At 45.4% G+C, this 21,185-nt stretch overlaps 1 protein-coding gene across 1 annotated transcript in view; it reads left to right on the plus strand.

The window, feature by feature from the left end:
* LOC119442045 (T-complex protein 1 subunit gamma-like) overlaps positions 1 to 21,185 on the plus strand; it is a 30,646-nt gene that overhangs the window by 703 nt on the left and 8,758 nt on the right. Inside the window, exons 3-11 of the mRNA XM_037706761.2 lie at positions 629 to 679; positions 9,541 to 9,603; positions 9,744 to 9,840; positions 11,562 to 11,682; positions 11,762 to 11,842; positions 13,621 to 13,726; positions 14,821 to 14,903; positions 20,236 to 20,302; positions 21,039 to 21,171. Of these exons, the coding sequence (XP_037562689.1) occupies positions 629 to 679; positions 9,541 to 9,603; positions 9,744 to 9,840; positions 11,562 to 11,682; positions 11,762 to 11,842; positions 13,621 to 13,726; positions 14,821 to 14,903; positions 20,236 to 20,302; positions 21,039 to 21,171 (802 nt within the window). The remainder of the gene's footprint in view (positions 1 to 628; positions 680 to 9,540; positions 9,604 to 9,743; positions 9,841 to 11,561; positions 11,683 to 11,761; positions 11,843 to 13,620; positions 13,727 to 14,820; positions 14,904 to 20,235; positions 20,303 to 21,038; positions 21,172 to 21,185) is intronic.

Consider the following 21,185-nt stretch of genomic DNA (forward strand, 5'->3'; position numbering starts at 1 on the left):
TTTGAATCGATTGTTCTGAGCCGTGACCACGGTGTTAGAAGTATTTGACATGACAGTTCACCCGTTCAGTCACGTGCCCCCTCCCCACGAGGCGCCTCCTAATTAGAGAGTGACCACAGCTATTTTGGAGAAGAGAGAGAAAAAAAATAAATAAATAAAGCGTAGCAGGCCAGTAGACAAGGAATACTGGTGAGCTGTGGGTGCGAGTTCCTTTTTTAACGAGAGTCACTAGATATTTTGTTGCATCTATCGCCAGCCTGTCCGTGGCCGAGTGGGCAAAGGCTCTGGTCTGGCGTGTGACAGGTTGCCGGTTCGAATCTCGCCGTGGTACATAAATTTTCTGATATTTTCTTCTGGCCAGTTATCGGTGTCCAGTGGTAATGGTGATGAAATCTCACTTGAAACATTCGCGGTTTCCAACCAGAGGGTCGCGTGCAAACGACCCCGTGACGGCCTGAGGTGTCTGAATTGCCACTGTACAAAGCGATTTTTTGTTTCAAGACTGATGAATATTTCTAGTAATAAGACTACTAGTAGTTGTGCAACTTGTTAGTTTCATGTAAATGTTGCAGTTCTTTATTTCCTCTCTCTCTCTCTCTCTGTTTTTTTTTTTTTTTTTTTTTCCCAGGCTGTTGCTGATGTTGTACGCACTTGCTTGGGACCCCGGGCAATGCTTAAGGCAAGTATTAATTTTTTTTTATCACGCAAATATTTTATTTTCCTTACGAAACACAAATTGAGCATTGCTTCGAACATTTCTTCGGTTTTATGACTGCATTTGGTAAGTCATGAAAAGGAATCACAGTGGAGTTGCATAGTGCAGTCATTAACTCAGAGCGGCTGAGTCTGTGCAATATTTTTTTTTTCCTAACATTTGAGGTTCCTAACAAACAACACATCTTCACAGATAATGGCAAGAACTGTTGCGGCCATTGGCTTATATAGTTAAAGGGAAAGAGCAGTAACAGCATTTTTTATTAAGTGAGTTCAGACAACCACATCATACTTGCACAAGCTATACAACCTATACAATTGTCTTACACACATTTCCTACTGTTATGATGGTTTTATGACATTTTTTTATATATTTCTAATATGCATAATTATGATGCAAGAAGACATGCCATAGGAAGAGAAATTTTTGCATATCCCTTGTCTTATTGCTTTGTTTAACCACGATGTTACCTACTAGCCCAACAAGCTACTATTGAGATAAATATTAAGGCAGAAGTCTATCCTGCTCAGTATTTGTTGTGAGACTAGTTGTAAACCAGGGGTGTGCTTGTATTAGACACTCTAAAATAACGAAGCAAAGTTTGTTCAATTATTCATAAATAAAATATTTTTCTAACATATTAAATCCTCTATTATGTGTAATGAAACATAAAACTAGAGCAAAATTATGATAATTTCCATCCCAACGGCTTTAGTAGGCGTACAGTGCGTGGAGTTATGTAGTCACTGGAGAATCGGACATCTTTGGCTTAACCGCTATCATTGGCACTCATTGGAAGAGTCCTGATCATGCAAACAAACTGCTTATTTGCTTCTAATGCTCCGTTTGAGTTTTTACCCTTTCACCGTCACTGACGTACCAGTGAGTTTCCACGTTTCCGTCCCTCCAAGTTTTCTTTTGACGTTCCTTTTGTCAGATAGGAATGTGAGAATCGCACCGAGAGAGCATTTGCCTTTATCAGTGACTTTTCCATTTATGCACAACCAAAAATAAGTCGTGTTCGTTTTATAATAACCGAGAAAAAGAAATAGCCCCAACACTGAAAGGGTTAATAAACAGCGCTTGATACTGTGCAATATAGTAATGACAGAAGCTTGCTAACAGGAATATACTAGGATGGGAACATTGTTTTATATAAACGGTGACAACGGCTGTTCGTTACACAAATCGTACTCAATATTCAATTCTGTCTCGCAATTTACCACTATTCACACACCCTTGCTGTAAACATAACTTGGGACTGCATGTGGCTGTGTAACATACCAGAAAACGTAGCTATGAGAGTTATGGATTATCAGGGCTAGGATAATTGCAGGAGTGAGACTCCTGCGCCAAACTGCGCCAGAACGGCTTCGGCACGTGTGCTCCGGCAGTGTTCACGAACAGCCAGCAGATTTGTTCTCTGGAAAAGAGTGCGGCTGATCACATTCCGCAGACCACGCGACGGCGCCTCCCGCACAGTTTCTCGTGATTTTCGCGCTTATAACATTGGACTTTTTGACGCTTCCGGCAAGTGGCCGGAGCACATGCGGCCACTCCCGGCTGTTGTCACTGCTTTGGGAACGGCCAGGGCGGCTGTATTTAGAGTGTGCTAGAATACGGTTTATTTGGCTGAGCGGCGCGGCGCTCCCTAGCTGAGGCACAACACAGCGAAAAGTTGGCTGAGGCCTCTGCGATCGAACTATACATATTATAGGGAGGCGCGCGCTGCAGTACGTTCCGCGGGCGGGCAACTCTATCCACAGGGCCAGTATACCATAAAAATATTCCAATCTGTTTTTAAGCGGATGTGGGTGATGCCTGAGCCATTGTGACACATCGCGAATGGCTAATGGTGGACTTGGAATAAATAAAAGGTCGCAGTTTCGCCCGAAAGGCGAAGTATCGTTTGCGATAGCACATTAGTAGACAGCTATTCGAAGTAAGGTTAGTAGTTTTATCAGCCGTATAAACTTGTAAGCATTGGCTTACTAAATTAACAGACATGCTGTCACGCGCGCACAAGCAAACGTGAACAGATCTCACTAGATGACCGCGGAAACTCTCTGTCTAAATGCTGGAGTGAGGAAGCGCGGCAGCAGCAGCGAGCGAATTGACCTTTGCGCTGCCTCTCGCTTCAACGCGAACTAAACGGCGAAAACAAAGTGCGCACAAAGCTATGAGCACTCGCACTCTATCCCCATTGCAGACCGTTTTCAAGATAGGGCCCGCGCCATACGCAGCAGCCGCTGGAGAACGCCCACCTCCCTCCCTCCATTCCCCACACGATGCCTTGCGCGCGCGCGAGGTTGAGCCGTATTGTCGGCTCACCCCCGCACGATTTCACTCGCACATGCAGCATACGGCGCGCGGCAACAATGTTATCGTCCCTGGGTGGGTATTTTGTAGCGATGCCTTTCCGATTCTAATGCCCTTTCGCGCTTTTTGCTCTTGGTCACTGGTCAGAGCGACGGTCCCTCACGTTATCAACGGCATCAGCTGGCGTGAGTGGTGGATGGTAAGACTAGTATAGAATAAAGCATAACGCATCACTACAAAATACCAGCCCTGGACTTTATACGGAACATCACGGCAACAACGACATCAGAGATGCGCCTGGGGTGTCCATATGATTGCTATCGCAATAAAGACAGATTTGAATAGATTTACGTTATACCAGCCCAAGGTTGATTGCGGCTCTTTGGGTCTGCGGTGACAAATTGTGACCCAGAAATTATGTTAGCGCATCGATTGGACGCATAATTTGAGAACTCTTTCTGCTGTCATCATGAGCGTCTGCGCGGGAATATATAGTTCGATTGTAGTTCCATTGATGTTTCCGCTTTACAGGAAAGCATGCGTCGTGCCGCTGCTCGACCCACTCTTCCATATTCTAGTATGCTATAGCTACAAAGCGTGCTTCTAGTACACGCTTTGTGTTGGTTTATTCTCTGTTCTATCGTGGTTTCGAAGTGCGCTGCCATATTCCACTATTCCACCGAAATTCAGATTGGCCAGCTCCAAACTGTTCCAAAATGAAGTTTACTCTGCTCCAAGCTGCTCCAAAATGCAATTTTATCGGCGCCAAACGGTTCCAAAACGCAATTTTACTTGCTCCAAAAATTGCTCCAAGATTACTTTGGGCAGTCCCACCCCTGTAATTACAAAACTTATAATTTGTCATTATTTGTCAAAAAGTGCGTCAATAAAGCAGAGCAGTCAGAGCGTTGCAAACAAGGGCTTTCTGGAGTGTTGACCTTAAAATGCACTGCAAGGTTTGTGATCATTTGTGATTTGTAGACAGACAGTGCTGCCACGGACATCCGAGCCAAATATTATTCCACTGCATGCAGCAGGAAGCCCATAATCTTGCATAAAGAATTACTCTCTCTCTCCTGTAAATTGTATTCTTTGTTCTTTATTCAGAGATACCCCGCTTTGCCCAAGGGCATGTAAGAAGGGAGGTTACAACTTGGAAAAAAAACGGTCTTCATTAATACAGCACACTTGGTCACAAGGCAATAGATTCCGCTCTGTTACAGTTTGAGCAAAAAAAAAGGAATTAGCGTAAAGGTTCGTTCTAGTCCGATATTCTCGAATTCTTTTAAATATAGTGCGGTAGTTTAAGACAAGTGTCTCTGTTAATTCTGGTCTTGTTATTATATATTTGAAATAACAAACGCAGTTTTCTTCAGGGGGAGGAGGGTGCTTCCCGTTCTAACTCGCTTTTCATTTCAGTGCAGCTCTCTCCTCGCTTGTACCGCCCCAGAAAGAACCTTGCCGCTCTATTCTGTATTCTCTCGATTTGGTCAAAGTTTTCTAGCGAGGGTCCCAAATGCAACACGCATACTCCTAGATCGGACGAACGTATGAAATATAAGTAGTGTTTTTTAGGGTAGCGGGCAAGGATTTCAGATTTCATTGTATGAAATTTAGTGCTGTGGCAGCTTTTGCAACTACATTATTCACATGCGCATTCCAGGAACAATCACTTGAAAGCGTCGCGCCGAAATATTTAAGCATAAATTGCTGATTACTAATATAGCTAATAAAAAAAGTGACGGGTTTCTTTTCTTTCTTTTTTTCTTTTTTTTTTTACACCATGAGACAATTTTAGTAATGTCAATCTGCAAATCAATAGAATCCTGCTCATTTTTTACAAACGTAGACGTGAAGATATACCAGCAGGAATATTAATATAAAAAAAAAAAAAATAGCGGCCCTAAAACAGACCCCCGAGGAACACCCAATGTGACCTCGACCCAAAAAGTAGTACCGTTCAGTACAACACATTGTCGACACTGCGAAAGTAATTGGCAACCCAGTTGCGCGCTTCCTGATCAACATTTGCCCTATGAAGTTTGTGAAGCAGCAATGGGGGGGGGGGCATGGCAAACCATGTCGAACGCCTTTCTAGAATCTAAAAAAACGCAGTCTGTTTTCATCCACCTCAGACACGAAGTCATGATAGAACTCGATCATTTGTGTTGGGCATGGCAGTCCCTTGCGAAAACCATGTTGATTATCAATTACTAATCTGTGTTGTAATAAATGTTTCATAATATCTTCGTATAAAATATGCTCTGATACTTTACAGGAGATGGATGTTAAGAAATATGCCTATAATTGTTAACTATAATTGGTGGTGTTTTTTTACCACCCTTATGAACTGGAACTACATGTGCTATTTTCCAGTCCTCGGGCAGCACTCCAGTAGAGGTTTGGTATACATTACATAAAGGTAGGATCTGATTGGCCAGGCACAACGCTTAAATATGCACCGAGAAATACCGTCTGGACCAGGGGCCTTGGTTTCATCTATATTTTTAGCAATGATTCAATACGACTCGCACTGAGTCAACCGGTGGAATTAATGGCTCAGCCCTCACACATAATTTCTCGAACCTTGTTTTAGGTAAAAATACAGAATGAAAAAAAAAATCATTAAAACAAGATGCTTTAGCTGTATCGTCAGATAAGACCTGGTTATTCACTAGTTTCATTAGCTGCTTCAGTTCCTGCATAAAGCTGGCCTACACTTTTTTTTTTTTTCTGTCACTTATGTGCGATGTGGCAATCGACATAAAGGGGGGAAATAAATTGTTCTTTCTTTCTAGCTATGAATTCTTTTTTATACATATAAAAGAAATGTTTATGTTACCTGCTCTATTTGCTTACTTTCTCCCTTATGATAGAGTGCACATGCTTTCACAGTTTGACGACAGAGCCGAGTTTTGCAATTTTTTTAATATTATTATTATCTTTCTGTCACAGCCTCGCTAGGTGCCATTATCCCGAGGATCAACTGCTTTGCACGACAGGTGATAGAAAGTGGATAGAATTAAAGGGAAACAATCCTTACAGAAACATGGCGCCAGATGTCTGCGCAGAGGATAACGACTCCAACAGAGGCTGTGTGCAGCACAGAATAATAGGAAACTTGCCTTTGCGAGTAACCGTGCATTCACAAGTGTGCATAGGCTTGTGCCTTGCTTTTTTAGCTGAATGCTTGCATTACTTCACTGTCCACGTGACCCAGTGCAGGGAAGCCCACTCCACCAGTCTTGGTGGCCCCTGCCTCAATTGTGAGCAGCGGCTATGCTGTGCATCACCTCTAGTCTTGGTTGCTGGCTTTCTCTTTTTAACACTCAGTCGAGTCTAGACAGCAGTTCGGAACGACTGCCTAAAAATAGTGTTCACCACATTCTCCCTTTTGCTGCGTTAAAACAAAAAAAAAAAAAAAGCTGCTGTTTCCACGGTTCTAGCGGGTGGTCAGGTCATTTCGTCGTCCACGACAGTTTTTGGAACATTGTGCAACAGTAACTGCCAGCTCCCCCGCCCTTTATTTATATTTTTGTCCCCTTTCTCGCTTCGCTTTTCTTCGGTATTTCGAAATGTTGAAATTGCTCTATGTATCATTGTTCGATCAGATAATCTGAGTTTTGTGATACAACAAACAGCCTCCTGTCTTAATTTTGTGACTGCAGAGGTCTGAAGTTGACTTAGCAGCAGTTCTACATCTACCGCCTTGCGGCAAGCTTTCTGCAGTCCGCCTCCCGAATCACTCCCGAATTAGAATTCCCCTAAACTTCCTCTCGTCAACCGTGAACTGTCCTACACTTTCATTTTTTGCAAGTTGGTTCCACAATTAAACAGAAAGAGAAACTTCAGGGTATCAAACAAGAAAGAGAAACTAGTTCGCGTCGGTGCGCCCCCGCTTCTGACATGTGCTGCGCGCTTCACTGCCGACGCACTAGGAAGTAGCGCGCAAGTGGCGATCCTCCTGTGCGCACACCGGGGGTTCGCGTTCCGCCTTTGCACGATGCAAATCCCGCAGCACTTTGCAGCAGCAGCAGCTTTCGATGTCTCCAAGGCCGCGCCGCTTTTTCCGCGTCGTCTCGGCATGCGTTGGGATTGTGTGTCCGGACAGCGCAGCTGGCCGGGTTTTCTTTCTTTTGCGGCTGGATTTGAGCGGAGCTGCCGAGCTCGGACGACCGGTCAAAGCCGTGGCGCGTGCTGTCGTACGTGGGCTGCCGCGCGAGTAGAGAACCCGGCTGGCCTGCGCCTTTTTCGGTGAAAGAAGGCCGGCGTAATCGCCCGCGTGTTTCGCGAGAACAGCAGCTGAGGCTTGAACGGCTGCGGTGACAGTTGAAACGAGCATTGTCTCGCGTTGCCCGCTTGTGTGTTCGCTCGATTACGAGGCGAGCGAGCTTGCCGTAATGACGGTCGTCGTGGATATTGCAGGCTTTAGAGAATTGAGGCGCTTTCCCGCCGTTTGCCGGATTAAACCGCTAAAATTAAGAATCCCGTTGCGGCCGGTTAGCATTTGTGGCGTCTATGCTTCGCTGCATGGTTGTTTTTGGTACTTAGAAAACGTTGTTTAATGTAGGCGGTGGTCAGCGGGAGCGAAGCACGAAGCAATCGCTGCCCATTTGTTTCCCTGGAAAGCCATCACGCACCGAGAAGCGGGCTACCCGTCTTCGATCTGTTGTCCATTGCGCGAGCCTCGTACAGCGCGTTTGTGGAGCCGATTTCCATCGAATAGGACACGCGAGAGAGGTCCGCGTAGTACTGCTATGTCGTGCAGTTTCGTTTGCCTCGCCAGGGCCGCGGGTTCGATTTGACCTGCGTGAACGCCCGAGCCGCCGACACATCCGACTTTTACGTTCGTGCGCCTCCTCTTAATGATTGATCTCCACGAGTCTCGAGGGCTGGAAAACCTCGGCGGAACGGCGCGCTATCGCGATGAAGTGGGTGACGGGCGGAGCTCAAAAGCGGCAGCGGCGCCGCTAAATCGGGAACGCCTCGTCGGGTCCCGGGGACGTCCACGTTTTCGTCACTGTCGTCGCCTGTGCCGCCGATCCCGCTCTCGCTGCTGCTGCCGCCGCCGCAGCAGCTGACTCGTCGACGCTCGGCCAACGGCTGTCCGTTTGCAGACGAAACGTTTTCGCACCGGTTCTACCGAGCGCACCACCATACCCTACCAGACGTTCTCCCGTTTGCTACAACGTTACCCCGCGTGTCTCACATGGTTTTCAAGCTGGCTGTTTACGACGGTGGCCGTGCATGACGGGACTGCAGACAACACCTGGCCCGACGCGCAGTGGAACGCAGCGCCGAAAACGTGCGGGAGCGGACCTCAGCATTTTTTTTTTTTTTTCGCCGCACCCGTACTGACCAAAAGCGTGTTGCGTGCTCTACTCACTGCTTTCCCGTCGTGCGGCACGACGGCGTTCCTTGCGGCGGCAGCAGATCATCGCGGCCACTGCGTTGAGGACGTTGTCATGGCTACCGATGCTTGCTCAAGAAGTTCACTCACTCGCGCGCGCAACACGCGCTGCCACTGTTTCCAAATGCGCGCGCTGGTCTCCCGCGCGCGCCGACTTCGGAGAATGCCTGCTCGCGTCGCGACGCGCGTGGCGTGCAGGGCTTCTAGTGCGCCTGTATCACTTTGCGTCAGGCGCGGCCGACCACCTTGCGATGCAGTCGATAGAGGCGCGGTGATCGCCTCTGCTATGTCGCCTTGCTGCTGCTGACAGAGGTAATGTCCCTGAAGCCGGTCGCACACTGGTCGGCATGTTGTGTAATTAGCTTAAGGCTGGTCGACGTTGATATTTTTCTGGCTCACCTGGCAAAGGACCATCATTTCTCGCATTTGGTCACTAGTATTGCTTATTCACGATGATATACTGGGGATCACTAATTGGTCTGAGACATGTGTGTGAAGATTGCAGAATATTTTCTAATACACTTTGCATTCAGGGATGGGAAAAATTGCATTATATTTAAGACACCAAAACTTGTAGCAATTGCCTGAGGCACCATGCAACACAGTGCCATGGAAAGCTTAAAGTGGCATTGCCCAGTGTGATTTCACATTTCCCCTCCACAAAATGCTGGAGAGTGCCCTTTTAAGGAGAGGTGTTTTCTTCAGACGTTCTAGCAAATGTGTCACTCTGTGAAGTTGTAGTGATTAAGACATTCTAATAGATGAGAAACTAATTTTAATCGGCATGACATGCTATCAGTGAGTACATCAAGCATCGCTTTAGCACTGCATTAGCAAGAAATTGCTTAATTGGAATTGTGTTTTTATATGTCATCATAACTGCTTTCACTCTAGATATGACACTCAACCTTTGTGAAACACACTCGACAAATGCAAGAAGAAAAAAAACTTAGGGAGCAACTAACAGCGTCGTTTACAGCTATGCGCTGATACCCTGACAGTGTCTTTTTCGTCTGCTTCTTCTTCTTCTCTTTTTTAATGTTTGTTGTTGAGTAGCAATAACATGGGCCCTTCTCTGCTGTCTTTCTCATTACAGATGCTTATGAATCCCATCGGAGGCATTATCATGACAAACGATGGGAATGCGATTCTACGAGAGGCAAGTGCTCCGCTTTTTATTCTTCCTTTCTTGAAATCAGGTGTGATGCAATAGTATATTCGTTATCGCTGCATTCAAAGACTTTGCACATATTTAAAAAACAATCACTTTTTTATTTTATTTTATTTTTTATTTTGCAGATTACTGTTCAGCACCCAGCTGCCAAATCTATGATTGAGATAAGCCGCACTCAGGATGAGGAAGTTGGCGATGGCACCACATCTGTCATCATACTTGGTGAGGGCACAGAGATCGTGCATCTTACCGTAGAGGGAAATGTGGCACTAATGACTGTGTGGGTTTCTTTAGCAGCTCTTTCAACCTGCATTGAAAAAATGTACAGGTGTGGACTTGTTTTAGGTAATCGGATAGCACACAATGGCAACAGCCACTGTACCATGGTGCATTACTAAAATGTTGCACTTTGTGTACAAAATTTATCTTTAGAAAATGTGTAGACCATAAGCCACTGCAATATTGCTACAAGTTTGCAAGTTTTTCCTCAGGAACTTGAATCATCTGCTTACTCATACTTACTACCAGTGACAGTGCCACCAAACCCAAGTCAGTGTTGCACAAATGAGTATGAAATTGAAACACGTGCAAATTCTTTGCAGCATGGTGGCAGGCTACGAGAAAATGGCACTTCAGTCAGACGAAAATAAAACTCGCAGAACTGAATAATTGAAGGTGCATCACAGCACATGAGTCAGTTAACGCCACTCCGAGGCCAGCACTTTTCATCATTACCACAGTAATTGAAGCAATGCAGCACCAGTTGTCATTGTAAATTTGTATGAAACATTGCCAGTAAAGGCATCCAACATTGCCCCAATATATGCAGCACCTTGATTCAGTGAACACTGTACAGACCCTTGATTTACACTGTTCGCTGTGTTGGAGCCGGAAATTGGCCCAAATACCTTTTCTCATTCTTTTGCTCCAGGTAGCTGTAGAGCATTTATTTTTGCTTGATTGGACTCCTGTATCATCCTTGATTTATTTGGCCTTTGTCACAATTGCTGTGAACATGTTGTGAAATGTTTTGTCTAATTTTCTCAGAACAGTATTTTTGATGGTGCCACAGTCCTGTAGCAATGATATCTCTGGATTTAGTTATCCTATCACATTTTTTTTTTACATAAAGCAGACAATTTGAGAGCACAATAGGCCTATAATATAAACAAATAATATTGCAGAAATTTTCAAAAAGTAATAATTTGTCCTAGGTGCTACTATGGGTTCTTACTTTTGTAAAGGGGTGTACTGAACAATTCAGATGGTAGCGTCTGTTCGTAACCGAGAAGGCAGGTGACGCAGAGCAGGAACAGCTGGTTGCCCAAACGGCTCACACTCGTGCTAAGCACTGGCGATCCGGTTGGCCCACTGGTTGCACTACAGGCATTGAACAGACGATCTGGCTGGCCTTGTCCTTGTGCTCTTCTTCATTACACTTTAAAAGTTTGCCAAGCTCTCACTTGATATAAGATTGGCTTAGAACACTATTCTTGCTGTTTTGCACTCTTTATTGGTTCCAGATAATTTTTGTATGTCAATCTTTATTACTTCATATATAGTCTAGTAAATAGCTTACCTACAAGCAAGTTGTGCAAAAAAATGAATTGTTAAAATTTCTAGATCATTATTTACTCTGCAAGAAAAGCTTATGTGCATGTGGCAGTAATGAGAAGTTCATGTGCAATGTGCTAGTTTAATACGTAAATTCGGCAAGTTTCATCAAAATCTGCCCATAAATAAATAATTTTTGAAGTGCAGGATCCCCTCTTAATGTTGCTTGTCATTGCTTATAGAACGAGTAACAATATATCCGTTGTGTACATTTACACATGTAATATAGTATGTGCATTATTTATAATCGTGCTAGTACTTAGTTTATCAGTGCTGTCTCGGGGTCACCTTGTAGTTCTATTCACATTGTTCACTATGCTAATTCACAGCTGGCGAACTTCTTAGTGCTGCACTGCCATTCTTGGAACAGAACATGCACCCAACTGTCATCATCAGTGCGTATCGCCAGGCTCTTGAGGACATCATCACAATTCTGAGGGATAAAGTCAGGTCAGCAGTAATTTGAGATGCCTCACATACCTTTATGGCCACATGAACAGATGCTTACACTTATTTTTTCACCTTTTAGTACTCCTGTTGATGTCAACAATCCAGAACAAATGACGGACATCATCAAGAGCTGCATTGGAACAAAGTTCATCAGTAAATGGTACACGTTTTCGCTATGGTGTTATACTGCTGCTCACAGGGCGATTTTAGCCCTCGAGGGCATTTAAAGGCATGCACTTTTTTTTTTTTTTTTTACGTTTTCACGGCTCTTAGGGAGTCTTAGAAATAGGACCTTGACTGTATTAGTACTCTTTTTCTGATTCTATTACTCTCTGCAGCGATGGATTGAGGTAAATTCAAATAGGGCTCAAAATTGACTTTCAGTGCAGCAAAAGTTCAGAAGTGCACTGCATAGTATGCAATAGAATGTAGTTCCGTGCTTTGGCTTCAGCTATAATGCAGATGCATAAGTTTAGTATAGTAGAGCACTACATGCATATTCTATAATGTCCTAAATAAATGCTTGCAATACATGTCTTTCTTGTGTACTAAAAGTGACATTGGCATGGTACCTGTCATCAATATAGTCCCTCACAAATATTCCCAATTTCCGACCACATTTACTATATCAACAGTCAAATTTTTTACCAATGAGCAGTGCAATCCCTAATGAAGTCGGGTACAATTCAGTAATAACTCGCGTTTAGCTTAAGAAAAAATATAGTTTCTAGACTTTTTCGCCAGAACACAAAGTACTAGGTTGGCGTTCCGCTGTGGTTGTCACATTTTTTTCTGTCCACAGAGGATATTTATAAGGCCACAATGCATTCACTCAGGGCAATTGTGAGTGAAACGCCGATGATGGGCACTGCTTAAAAACACCTACAACGTAATGTTGCCGTTGCTACTGCTTTTGGTGCTGCACACCAAATATTCCAAAAGCCACAATGACGCATAGTAAATGTGCCATGAATGCATTTGCTAAGCAAATCTTGCGATCAACGGGTTTAACATTACATTGGCCACGGTTCACGGCCAGACTGTGTAGACAGCGGTTCGCCGAGGTGAACACAAGCGAAGGCTTCGCTTACACTCGCAGCAAGTGGTACCAGTATAATTTTTCGGAATAAACTCGCCTTTGCCAGCATTTTCAAGCTTAGGGGAAAGCGTCAGTGAATGAAGTTGTATATGCTCTAATTACTTGTACTGGTCTGTCGTGACAAACACTTGCTGTGTCATCTGCTCTATTCTCCTCGGAGAAAGTAGCACAGGTGCGGATTGACACCTTGTGTACTGACTCAATCTGCATGTTGGCTCCTCTGATTGACTCATACACCCTGTAGCTTTCGCTGCACTAAAAATTGATTTTGGGATGGTGTATAAGCGTGTTCATCTAAGGTTAAGTTTATTAATTCCAAAGAAAGTAGTGCAGTTGCCAGATGGTCTGGTCATAGAGGTGGCCACAAACATGATCGAATAATTGGACAGTTCAAAACGAGTTTCAAGGGACAAATAAATTAGTTTATATCGCAATGCCAGCAGTGCAGGAAACAGTTAGACTTTTGAAAACTTAGTGCTGTGCTAAAGCGAAATGTGTAATCACAAGCTGTTAACCTGGCAGTGCTTTTCTAAATGCAGCTGCTCATATCAGTATTGTTCCAGAAGGTAGTTGCTGCAAAAGTCAAGCATCTTGTGTAGTTAGAGTACCTAATCCATTATCAAACATTTCTGCAGTTGGTTACACTCATTTTAATTTCGGAAGGCATAGTAATCCTCAGTCGCCTAAGCATCATGTTTGCTTTGGTCCCACTATTTGACAAGATATGTAGGTTGGTCTGTGTGAAAATGGTTGTTCGCACAGTCATGTTTCCATTTTCAATTTGCTGTCCTCATGATGATGGATTCATTGTTGTAACCTCAGGCTTAATTTTTGTTCAGGGGTGACCTGGCCTGCAAGATTGCCATTGATGCTGTGAAGACAGTCTGCATAGAAGAGGGTGGCCGCAAGGAAATTGACATTAAACGCTATGCCAAGGTAGAAAAGGTAAGTGCCACGATATTACAGTCGACGACCAGTAATTCGGACTTCACAGGGAACGTAAATAAGTCCGAACTATCGAATGTCGAAAAAAAAAAACGAATGTGCCTAAAAAATATCATATTATTTACGTTTTAATGCCCCTGTGCAAGGAAGAAGTGGTTGATTCGTTGCTGCACACACTTCCGCTTACGTGCAACCAAGTACGCCTATATTTCTGCCGGTTTTCCGTTGTTGCTGTACGCTGATGCAATGACTGCAAATGCTCCGAGTCAGATCCGCATGGCACATCATCATCCGAGTTAGAGTCGCAGTTTGATGGTGGGAGAACTTGCTCAATTGTTTCGTCATCGTTCAGTTCGGCACACAACATCGCGCTGTCGACGTCTGCAAAGTCTTCCAATGTAACGGCGGCAGGAATCGGCACACCGCAGCCTAGCAGGTCATCGATGATGTCCACATTTGAGCTCATTGTGGTAGGTGGCAGTTCAGGCTCTTCAGTTGCGGAGTCCGAGTCATTCAGACTGCGAGATGACCGTTGGTGCCATTTGACACGACGTGTCGATAACTTCATGAGAAAGACTTCTTCGAGCCAGCAGAGCGCTGTCTGGAACGCCGACTAAACAAAGAGAATGGTGAGAGTGGGCCATGCACTGGGATGCCGTAATAGGATGGGATGATCGCAATGTTGATGCGACCTCACAATTCAGGCAAAGCCTCCAAAATCAGCATTTGTAATTTAATCTGAGGTGTAGTGCTGTGACTAAGACAAGGCCTCGGGGACTACCGTTTTACATGTAATCTCTGAGGCCATACTTGATGTCTCATCGAGGTTGCTAGAGGAGATAATGGTGGCAGAATCCGTGTATGCTACAGTCACGGACGGAGTCCAGTTAATCGAATGTAGAGCTGGCGGCGGTCCGAAATATCGGTCGTCTTTTTACACATTAAGTCTATGGGGCCATTGGCGGTGCCACGAAGCTGTCCGGATTATCGGTGTCTGATTTATCGGTCAGCGACTGTATAATAGGTTGTTCTGACCCTTTCTGGGTAAATTTAAAAGCTACATGTAATGATGTAATATTTGTCTCTACTGCCAGGTTCCAGGAGGTGCCATTGAGGATTCATGTGTTCTTCGAGGTGTTATGCTGAACAAGGATGTCACGCACCCCAGAATGAAAAGGTTAGTTGATTTGAAACAATGGACGCCTAATGTTCCAGACAACTATGTATATTCATTGGATAACTTGCAACAAATATGCAATCGTTGTTGCAGAACCTGCATCACACATGGCTGTGTGAGTTTATTTGATGTCCTTCTTGTTATTTTTACTGCATTTGTGTTGCAGCAAAGCCCCAGAATAAAAGGAGAGAGAGACAAGTGCCTTTTCATGCGTGAAATGTACAGCTATCACGAATCTTAAGCCTGCTGGTTGGAGTATTATCGAGTTACTTGCATCTCTAAACAAGCATTAGGGAAAGATCTTTAAAGGCAGCTGTAGACTGCTATTCGCTCCGGATACAGGCAGTTCAGACTAACTTTACTAGAACCAGCTTTGCAAGAAAACCTGCCCCGAGCGGTGGTCACTGGAACTAGCGGCGTGGCAGGCTCAACTTTCTTGACAGAGAGGTGTCGTCTGCTACGCATTGAGTGAGCGGTGCTGTTTCGCTGCCGCACAGTTCCTTTGAGCTCTGAAGGTACAGTCAAGTATCCATAGATTTCATCGTGAAAATATTAACATCTCTTTAAAGAGCAGGTTTCAACATGTGGGTGCTCTCAGGCGTTATATGCATGCCATGAAATTACAAAATGACCACTGCTTCCCAAGTACCAGTGCTGTTAGGGTTAGCTGTGTTTGCACACATATAAGGAATTGTGAGCAAACGTAATTATCTGCTAATGTAGTTGCTTTTCATACTAGATGCTGGTGACTTGGCGGGCAAATTAATTGTAGGGATAGGCATCGCAGGCTGCCGCGGGTAACAAGCGAGGATGCCTGGGTACGCCTGGGCGTATCCAAGTGACGAACGAATTCAACTCACGATAACTGCACTGTGTTAAAAGGCTTATTTATCTCAGCTCACAGTTGGCTGCTCAAGTATTGCACTGGACCACTCTAATGAGGTTGCGCCGAGCTGCATTTTGCAACCAAGCTGTTAGTGCATCTCTATAGAAGCGCTCGAAAACATGTTATATCTGTGTTTTGAGTTGTTCTGATAGTGAACTAGATTATTCACCGAGATTATATTTGGTTGGAATGAGGGACATCTTCAGGGTTATGAGGAGAAATGACGTGTGTGTGTTGATTAGAGGCTAAATTTTGTGAAACCCTAGTTTCCTGCCTGTTCGAATGTGTTATATATTTATTTGTTTGTTTATTTAAATATGCCTTACAGGCCCAAAGGGCATTGAGTAAGGGGGTTTTACTTACTGTAATTACTCGAATCTAGGCCGACTCCAATTCTAAGCAGACCCCCCAAAAGTTCAAAGCCCGAAAAAGAAAAAAAGCTTACCTCGAATGTAGGCCGAATGAAAAAGCGAGGACAGGATTCACAAAATGAAACAGCATTTATTAAGTATGAACATGCCAAGCTCATTCTATCTCACCATCACTGCTAGCCTCGTCGCTATCTTCCTTACTGCTGACATCCACTATATTCAGTACCATCAAGCGCACTAGAGATGCTGCACTTCTTGAAGGAGCGCACGATCAATGTTCCTGGGTAAATGCCATCCTCGTTGCAGCACACGCACGAAGCATCTCCCGTGGCCCCTTCCAACGACGGACGTTTTTTGTATCGATGCCGAAGTTCCGCCCAGCTTGAACGTTTGACCATGCCTCTACGGCTAGCGCAACTTCTGTATTTACTCGATTCTCACACGGCCTCAATTTTAACGCGCACCCGTTTTTCGTGACGGAAAAAAAAAAAAAAAAAAAAAAAGTCCTTTACAGTACTGCGCGCCTCATGCTTTCAAACAGAAATACATTTGAGAAAACAGACTTCCTCCCGATGCACTGAAGTTGCGATGAATAAAACGAAGTCACAGTTTCGCCCGAAAGGCGATGCATGGAATGCCATAGAAAATTAGTAGACCGCTAAGGATAGCAGTTTTATTGGTCGCATAAAGTTGCAAACATTCGCTTACTAAATAAATGAACAAGCACGGTGTCACGCGGAAACGAACTGTCAGAACGCTGGAGACGAAGCGCGGCGAGCGAATTGACCTTCGTGCTAGCATGCCTCTCGCTTCAATGTGACCTATAAGCAGCGAAAATACGGCGCGCGGCGGACTTTTCCCGTCGCAGATTGCTTTCAAGATAGGGCCAAGATAGAAAAACTGTCAGCCTAGATTCAAATAAATACGGTATTACAATGAAGGTACAAGCAAACTACAGTGAAACCTCGATTATACATCCCCCGGTCATGCGACAACCCACATTTTACGGCGAATTGGTTTGGTCCCGGCAAAGCCCCCATAGAAATAATGTATTAATAACCTCAATTTTACTACGCAATTTTGCGCCAACCCACCTCGTACAATGCCTCTCTGGTACCATCCAAGAAAGAAAAAAAAAAGTTCTATGCAGACACAGGCTCGCACATAAGCGCATTGCAGGTGGCTGATAATGGGTGTGCAATATCGTATTTACCCGAATATAACGCAACCGCGATCGTAACACGAGGGGCGACTTTCCAGTCACACGAAATAAAGCAAATAGAACCGCTAATGTAATGCGAGATGAACGGAAAAAGAAATCGTACCTTTATTCAAGGAATCGCAATTCGGAAACATTCTCTTCACTCATCATGGTCTTCTGAAGAGGAGACGGAGCTTTTCTTGGGCAGTCTTCTCTGGCGATCACTTTCGTAGATAGTTTCACTTTTGCGAAATTTCTTGTGACTCGGCACTGAAAGTGTTCCTGACAAGTGTTTCTGGCACTGTCCGAAGCTCGCTATCAGCGTCAAGAGAGCTGTCGGCAGTATACTTCGAGGTGTTCGGTGCCGGGACCAGCAGTCTCGCAAAAGCGAAACTATCTCCAACTATTTGCTGCTCATGGCCATCTGCCATACATGCTAGCGTCACTTCTCACCCACTGGTTCCGCCAGCCACAATTTGTTGTATTGTTCACGTCAGGTCACCTTGCAGCTTCAGAATTGCCAAGCTCTTCGTCCATCATAAATCACTTTCCTTTTGAACAAAGCATCGTACTGCTCGCCAAAAATGACAGAGAACCCAGAACATTGAGAACAAATGCAGCGCTTCAGTATGACTTCCGAGATTGGGCAATGCCCACAGCGGGCTTAAATCTCAAAAGTTCCGGGACTTGTGTCATATCCGCTAACCATAAAGAGTTTCTTACTAAAATTACTAGAAGGAACTTTGGCACTGCATCCGTTCAGCTCCATGGGAATGAGTACAACATGTATTTTTCTAAACTTCATTCTTGTGGCTGTATTTGTTACATTTTGTGTGCTTTTGTTGGCCCAAGTTTCCAAGCTATCACATATTTCGAGATGCATGAAGGCAGCAAGCTTCTGCGCACATGCATAATCATTGTGAATTGTCGCATTTAAAATGCCATATTTTCTTGAACATGTTCAGTTTGCACAATCACAGTGTCATTTGAAGCTGGGAGGACAAAGTTTACCCATTATTTTCATGCTTGCAGCTCCTGCATACACTGGCACCAGTTTTCCCACTAATGATTTTCATAGGAGACTGCATGCCACTAACCACAAGGTGCCCACGTCCTCTGCTTAGGCCACGGAGGAAGATTATTTAGGAGTAGAAACTCCCGTCAGCGCGGGCGCTCGCGTGCGACCAGATAACGTCACATTATTATGCGCCGACGGGGGCGCATGCAGTGGCGGCGCCTTGCGGCACGTCATGCAAGCAGCAGCGAAAAAAAAAAAAAAAGGAGCAGCAGCCCGGCGGGTCGGTGGTGCCGCTCGGGCGCGTTCTCTTCGGCGGCGCCCGTGTCTCCCGCGCTCAAAGTAGACGACACAAGCGTTCGGCGTTCGCTTCAGCGTGCACGCCGTAGCGTTGTTTTTGTGGGCCTTTATGTCAAACAGTAACTGTTCTTGTCGGTGTCTGTTCGAGGGCCGTAATACTAACAGCGCTGATACGTGCAGTGTACCCTTGTTCGGAAATTTCTAGCCTAAGATGGGATGCAGGTGGGATGCGTGAGTGCCCTCAGTAGAAGTTGTGAGGCGCGCGGCCGAACGGGAGCAACGCGCGCGGCCGCGAACGAGAGAAACACATGTGACCGGTTGCCTTGGCAACCAAGACAGCGGTAATTTCTTTCTCAGCCGCCAGGTGCCGCCAGCATGATAGTGGCTCCGCGGGCTTGTGACATTATCTGGTCGCCGCAACTGGCGGAGTTTCCACTCCTAAAGGTTTCTTGCTCCGTGGCTTAGGCACTATTTAAAGGCTGGTAATTAAACAAATTAGATGATTACTAGCCCTCCAGCTATGCCAAGAATGCTTCAGTAGTATCTACTACTAACTTATATACAGTATAGACCACTTATAACGTTACCGCTTATAGTGCAGGGCCGGATATAGTGTGGCCTTTTCAGACTCCCGTTAATTTTCCCATAGCACTCTATGTATACACGTATCGCTTATAGTGCAGTTGCGGGAAACGAAATACCGGTTACAGTGCTGCTGCCTGGGAGTATGGAAGTCAACAGAGACGGTGAACGCTCCCCTTAAACGGGCGCCCCAAGGAGTGCTCGAGGAAGAGAGACAAAGTGGAGGAGAAGGGCACGTGGTGCGAACGAACAGCCAGTGAGGCTGAAGCCAGAATCTTAAGTGCGAGTCGTAAATTATCACGGCGCGCATAGCGAGCGAGGGCCACGAAACTGCCAACGCGCGCTTCATGATAACGGCAGTACATGAAACTTCAGGGAGCGGGCGGCGCCGGCACAGCACGGCGAAGGGCGCACGCGGAGACTGTAGAATGTGAGGGAGGAGGGCGACAGGGAAGCGGTTTTTGCCTCGGTAACTCCACCGCTTCGGTGGCTCCCCTCGCCCTCCCTCGTAGCTCCCTCACTTTCAACTGTCACCGGGTGCCGCCGCTCCAGCCGGCTCGGCGCCAGCTCCCCGAAGTTTCGTTTTCTGCCGTTATCGGGAAGCGGGCGTTTGCCGGCGTGGGGGCAGTTTCGTTGGCCGGCCTGGGACAGTGCCGCTGCTTCCCGCTTCGTCGTAGCCGCAGCGTGCAAGGTCAACACGTGACTAGAAAGTAGAGAAAGCATAAAGGAGAAAGAAGGGTTCACTGCCATTTTCTACGCGTGGCTACTGTAGCGTGGCTGAGACGTCGGCACGTACACGCATGTTCCGGCGCAACGCAGAATCAGTGACCTTGCCATTTGAGAGAGGGTGAAATTTCCGCCGGATATTCGCGACTCCGGCGACTTACGTTATAAGTGGTCTACACTGTAATCAGTTTAGCTATGGTGAAATTTTATTGCAGTTGGCCTTTAACAGACCTAAATTTATGACTTTACAGGCGGATCGAAAAACCCCGAATTGTGCTTCTGGATTGCAACCTCGAGTACAAGAAGGGAGAGAGTCAGGTGAGGTTTTCTTCTTGTTTTACTGCTATGTACTAATTCCTGAAGTTCATTATGTCATTTGAAGTTTCCTCTCTGCCCACATTTTTATAACACGGAGTTACCATCACAAAAATTAACAATGGAGCCCACCTTCTTTATCATAATGTGCACTGTCACGGTGGTACTTATATTAACAATACGGGGCATGTGCTCTGAGTGCAATTTCAGTGATTGATCATCATCAGGGCCTCTAACATGCAGTTTAGCGCACATGTCGCAATAATTTGCTTAATTGGTTATTCTCAAGTGTGCAGATCATTGACCTTATGTGTAGTTATTAGCTTAAAAAAGGCAACCTTGCGATGGCATCTTGAGGAGCTGTGACTGTAGTCGGAGAAAGGGCTCACACTTACCTTCAAGACCAGATGGTTTGATTTAGTTTTCTGGTCCTCTGTTTTCATTGAAACTGTAGTCGAGTACAACTTAAGAAGACGGGAGAGGCCCAGCTCAAAGCGCGGGCTGCCATGCTCTCCATCGGCGGGGTCACCGGCCGTCCGGCTCATGACATCAGTCTAGAGTGCACGCCCATTGGTGGAGGCTCGTGTGCATCCGCCTTTGAGGGGCAAATGCCGCTGCCTTCTAAATTTGTACTCGACTATAGTTTCCTATTTTGTTGCCAATCACAAGCATGTTTTCAAGCAGAATGTTTAAAGTAGCACTCACTGAGCTTTCCATGCTAAAATGCATTTTGTTGTAGACGAACATTGAGATCTCCCGGGAGGAGGACTTCACCAAGATCCTAGAGATTGAGGAACAGTACATCCAGCAGATTTGCTCTGACATTATCAAGCTGAAGCCTGATGTGGTGATCACAGAAAAGGGCATTTCTGGTGAGTTGCTTTAT

Source organism: Dermacentor silvarum, chromosome 2 (assembly GCF_013339745.2).
Source record: "Dermacentor silvarum isolate Dsil-2018 chromosome 2, BIME_Dsil_1.4, whole genome shotgun sequence".
Classification (NCBI taxonomy): domain Eukaryota; kingdom Metazoa; phylum Arthropoda; class Arachnida; order Ixodida; family Ixodidae; genus Dermacentor; species Dermacentor silvarum.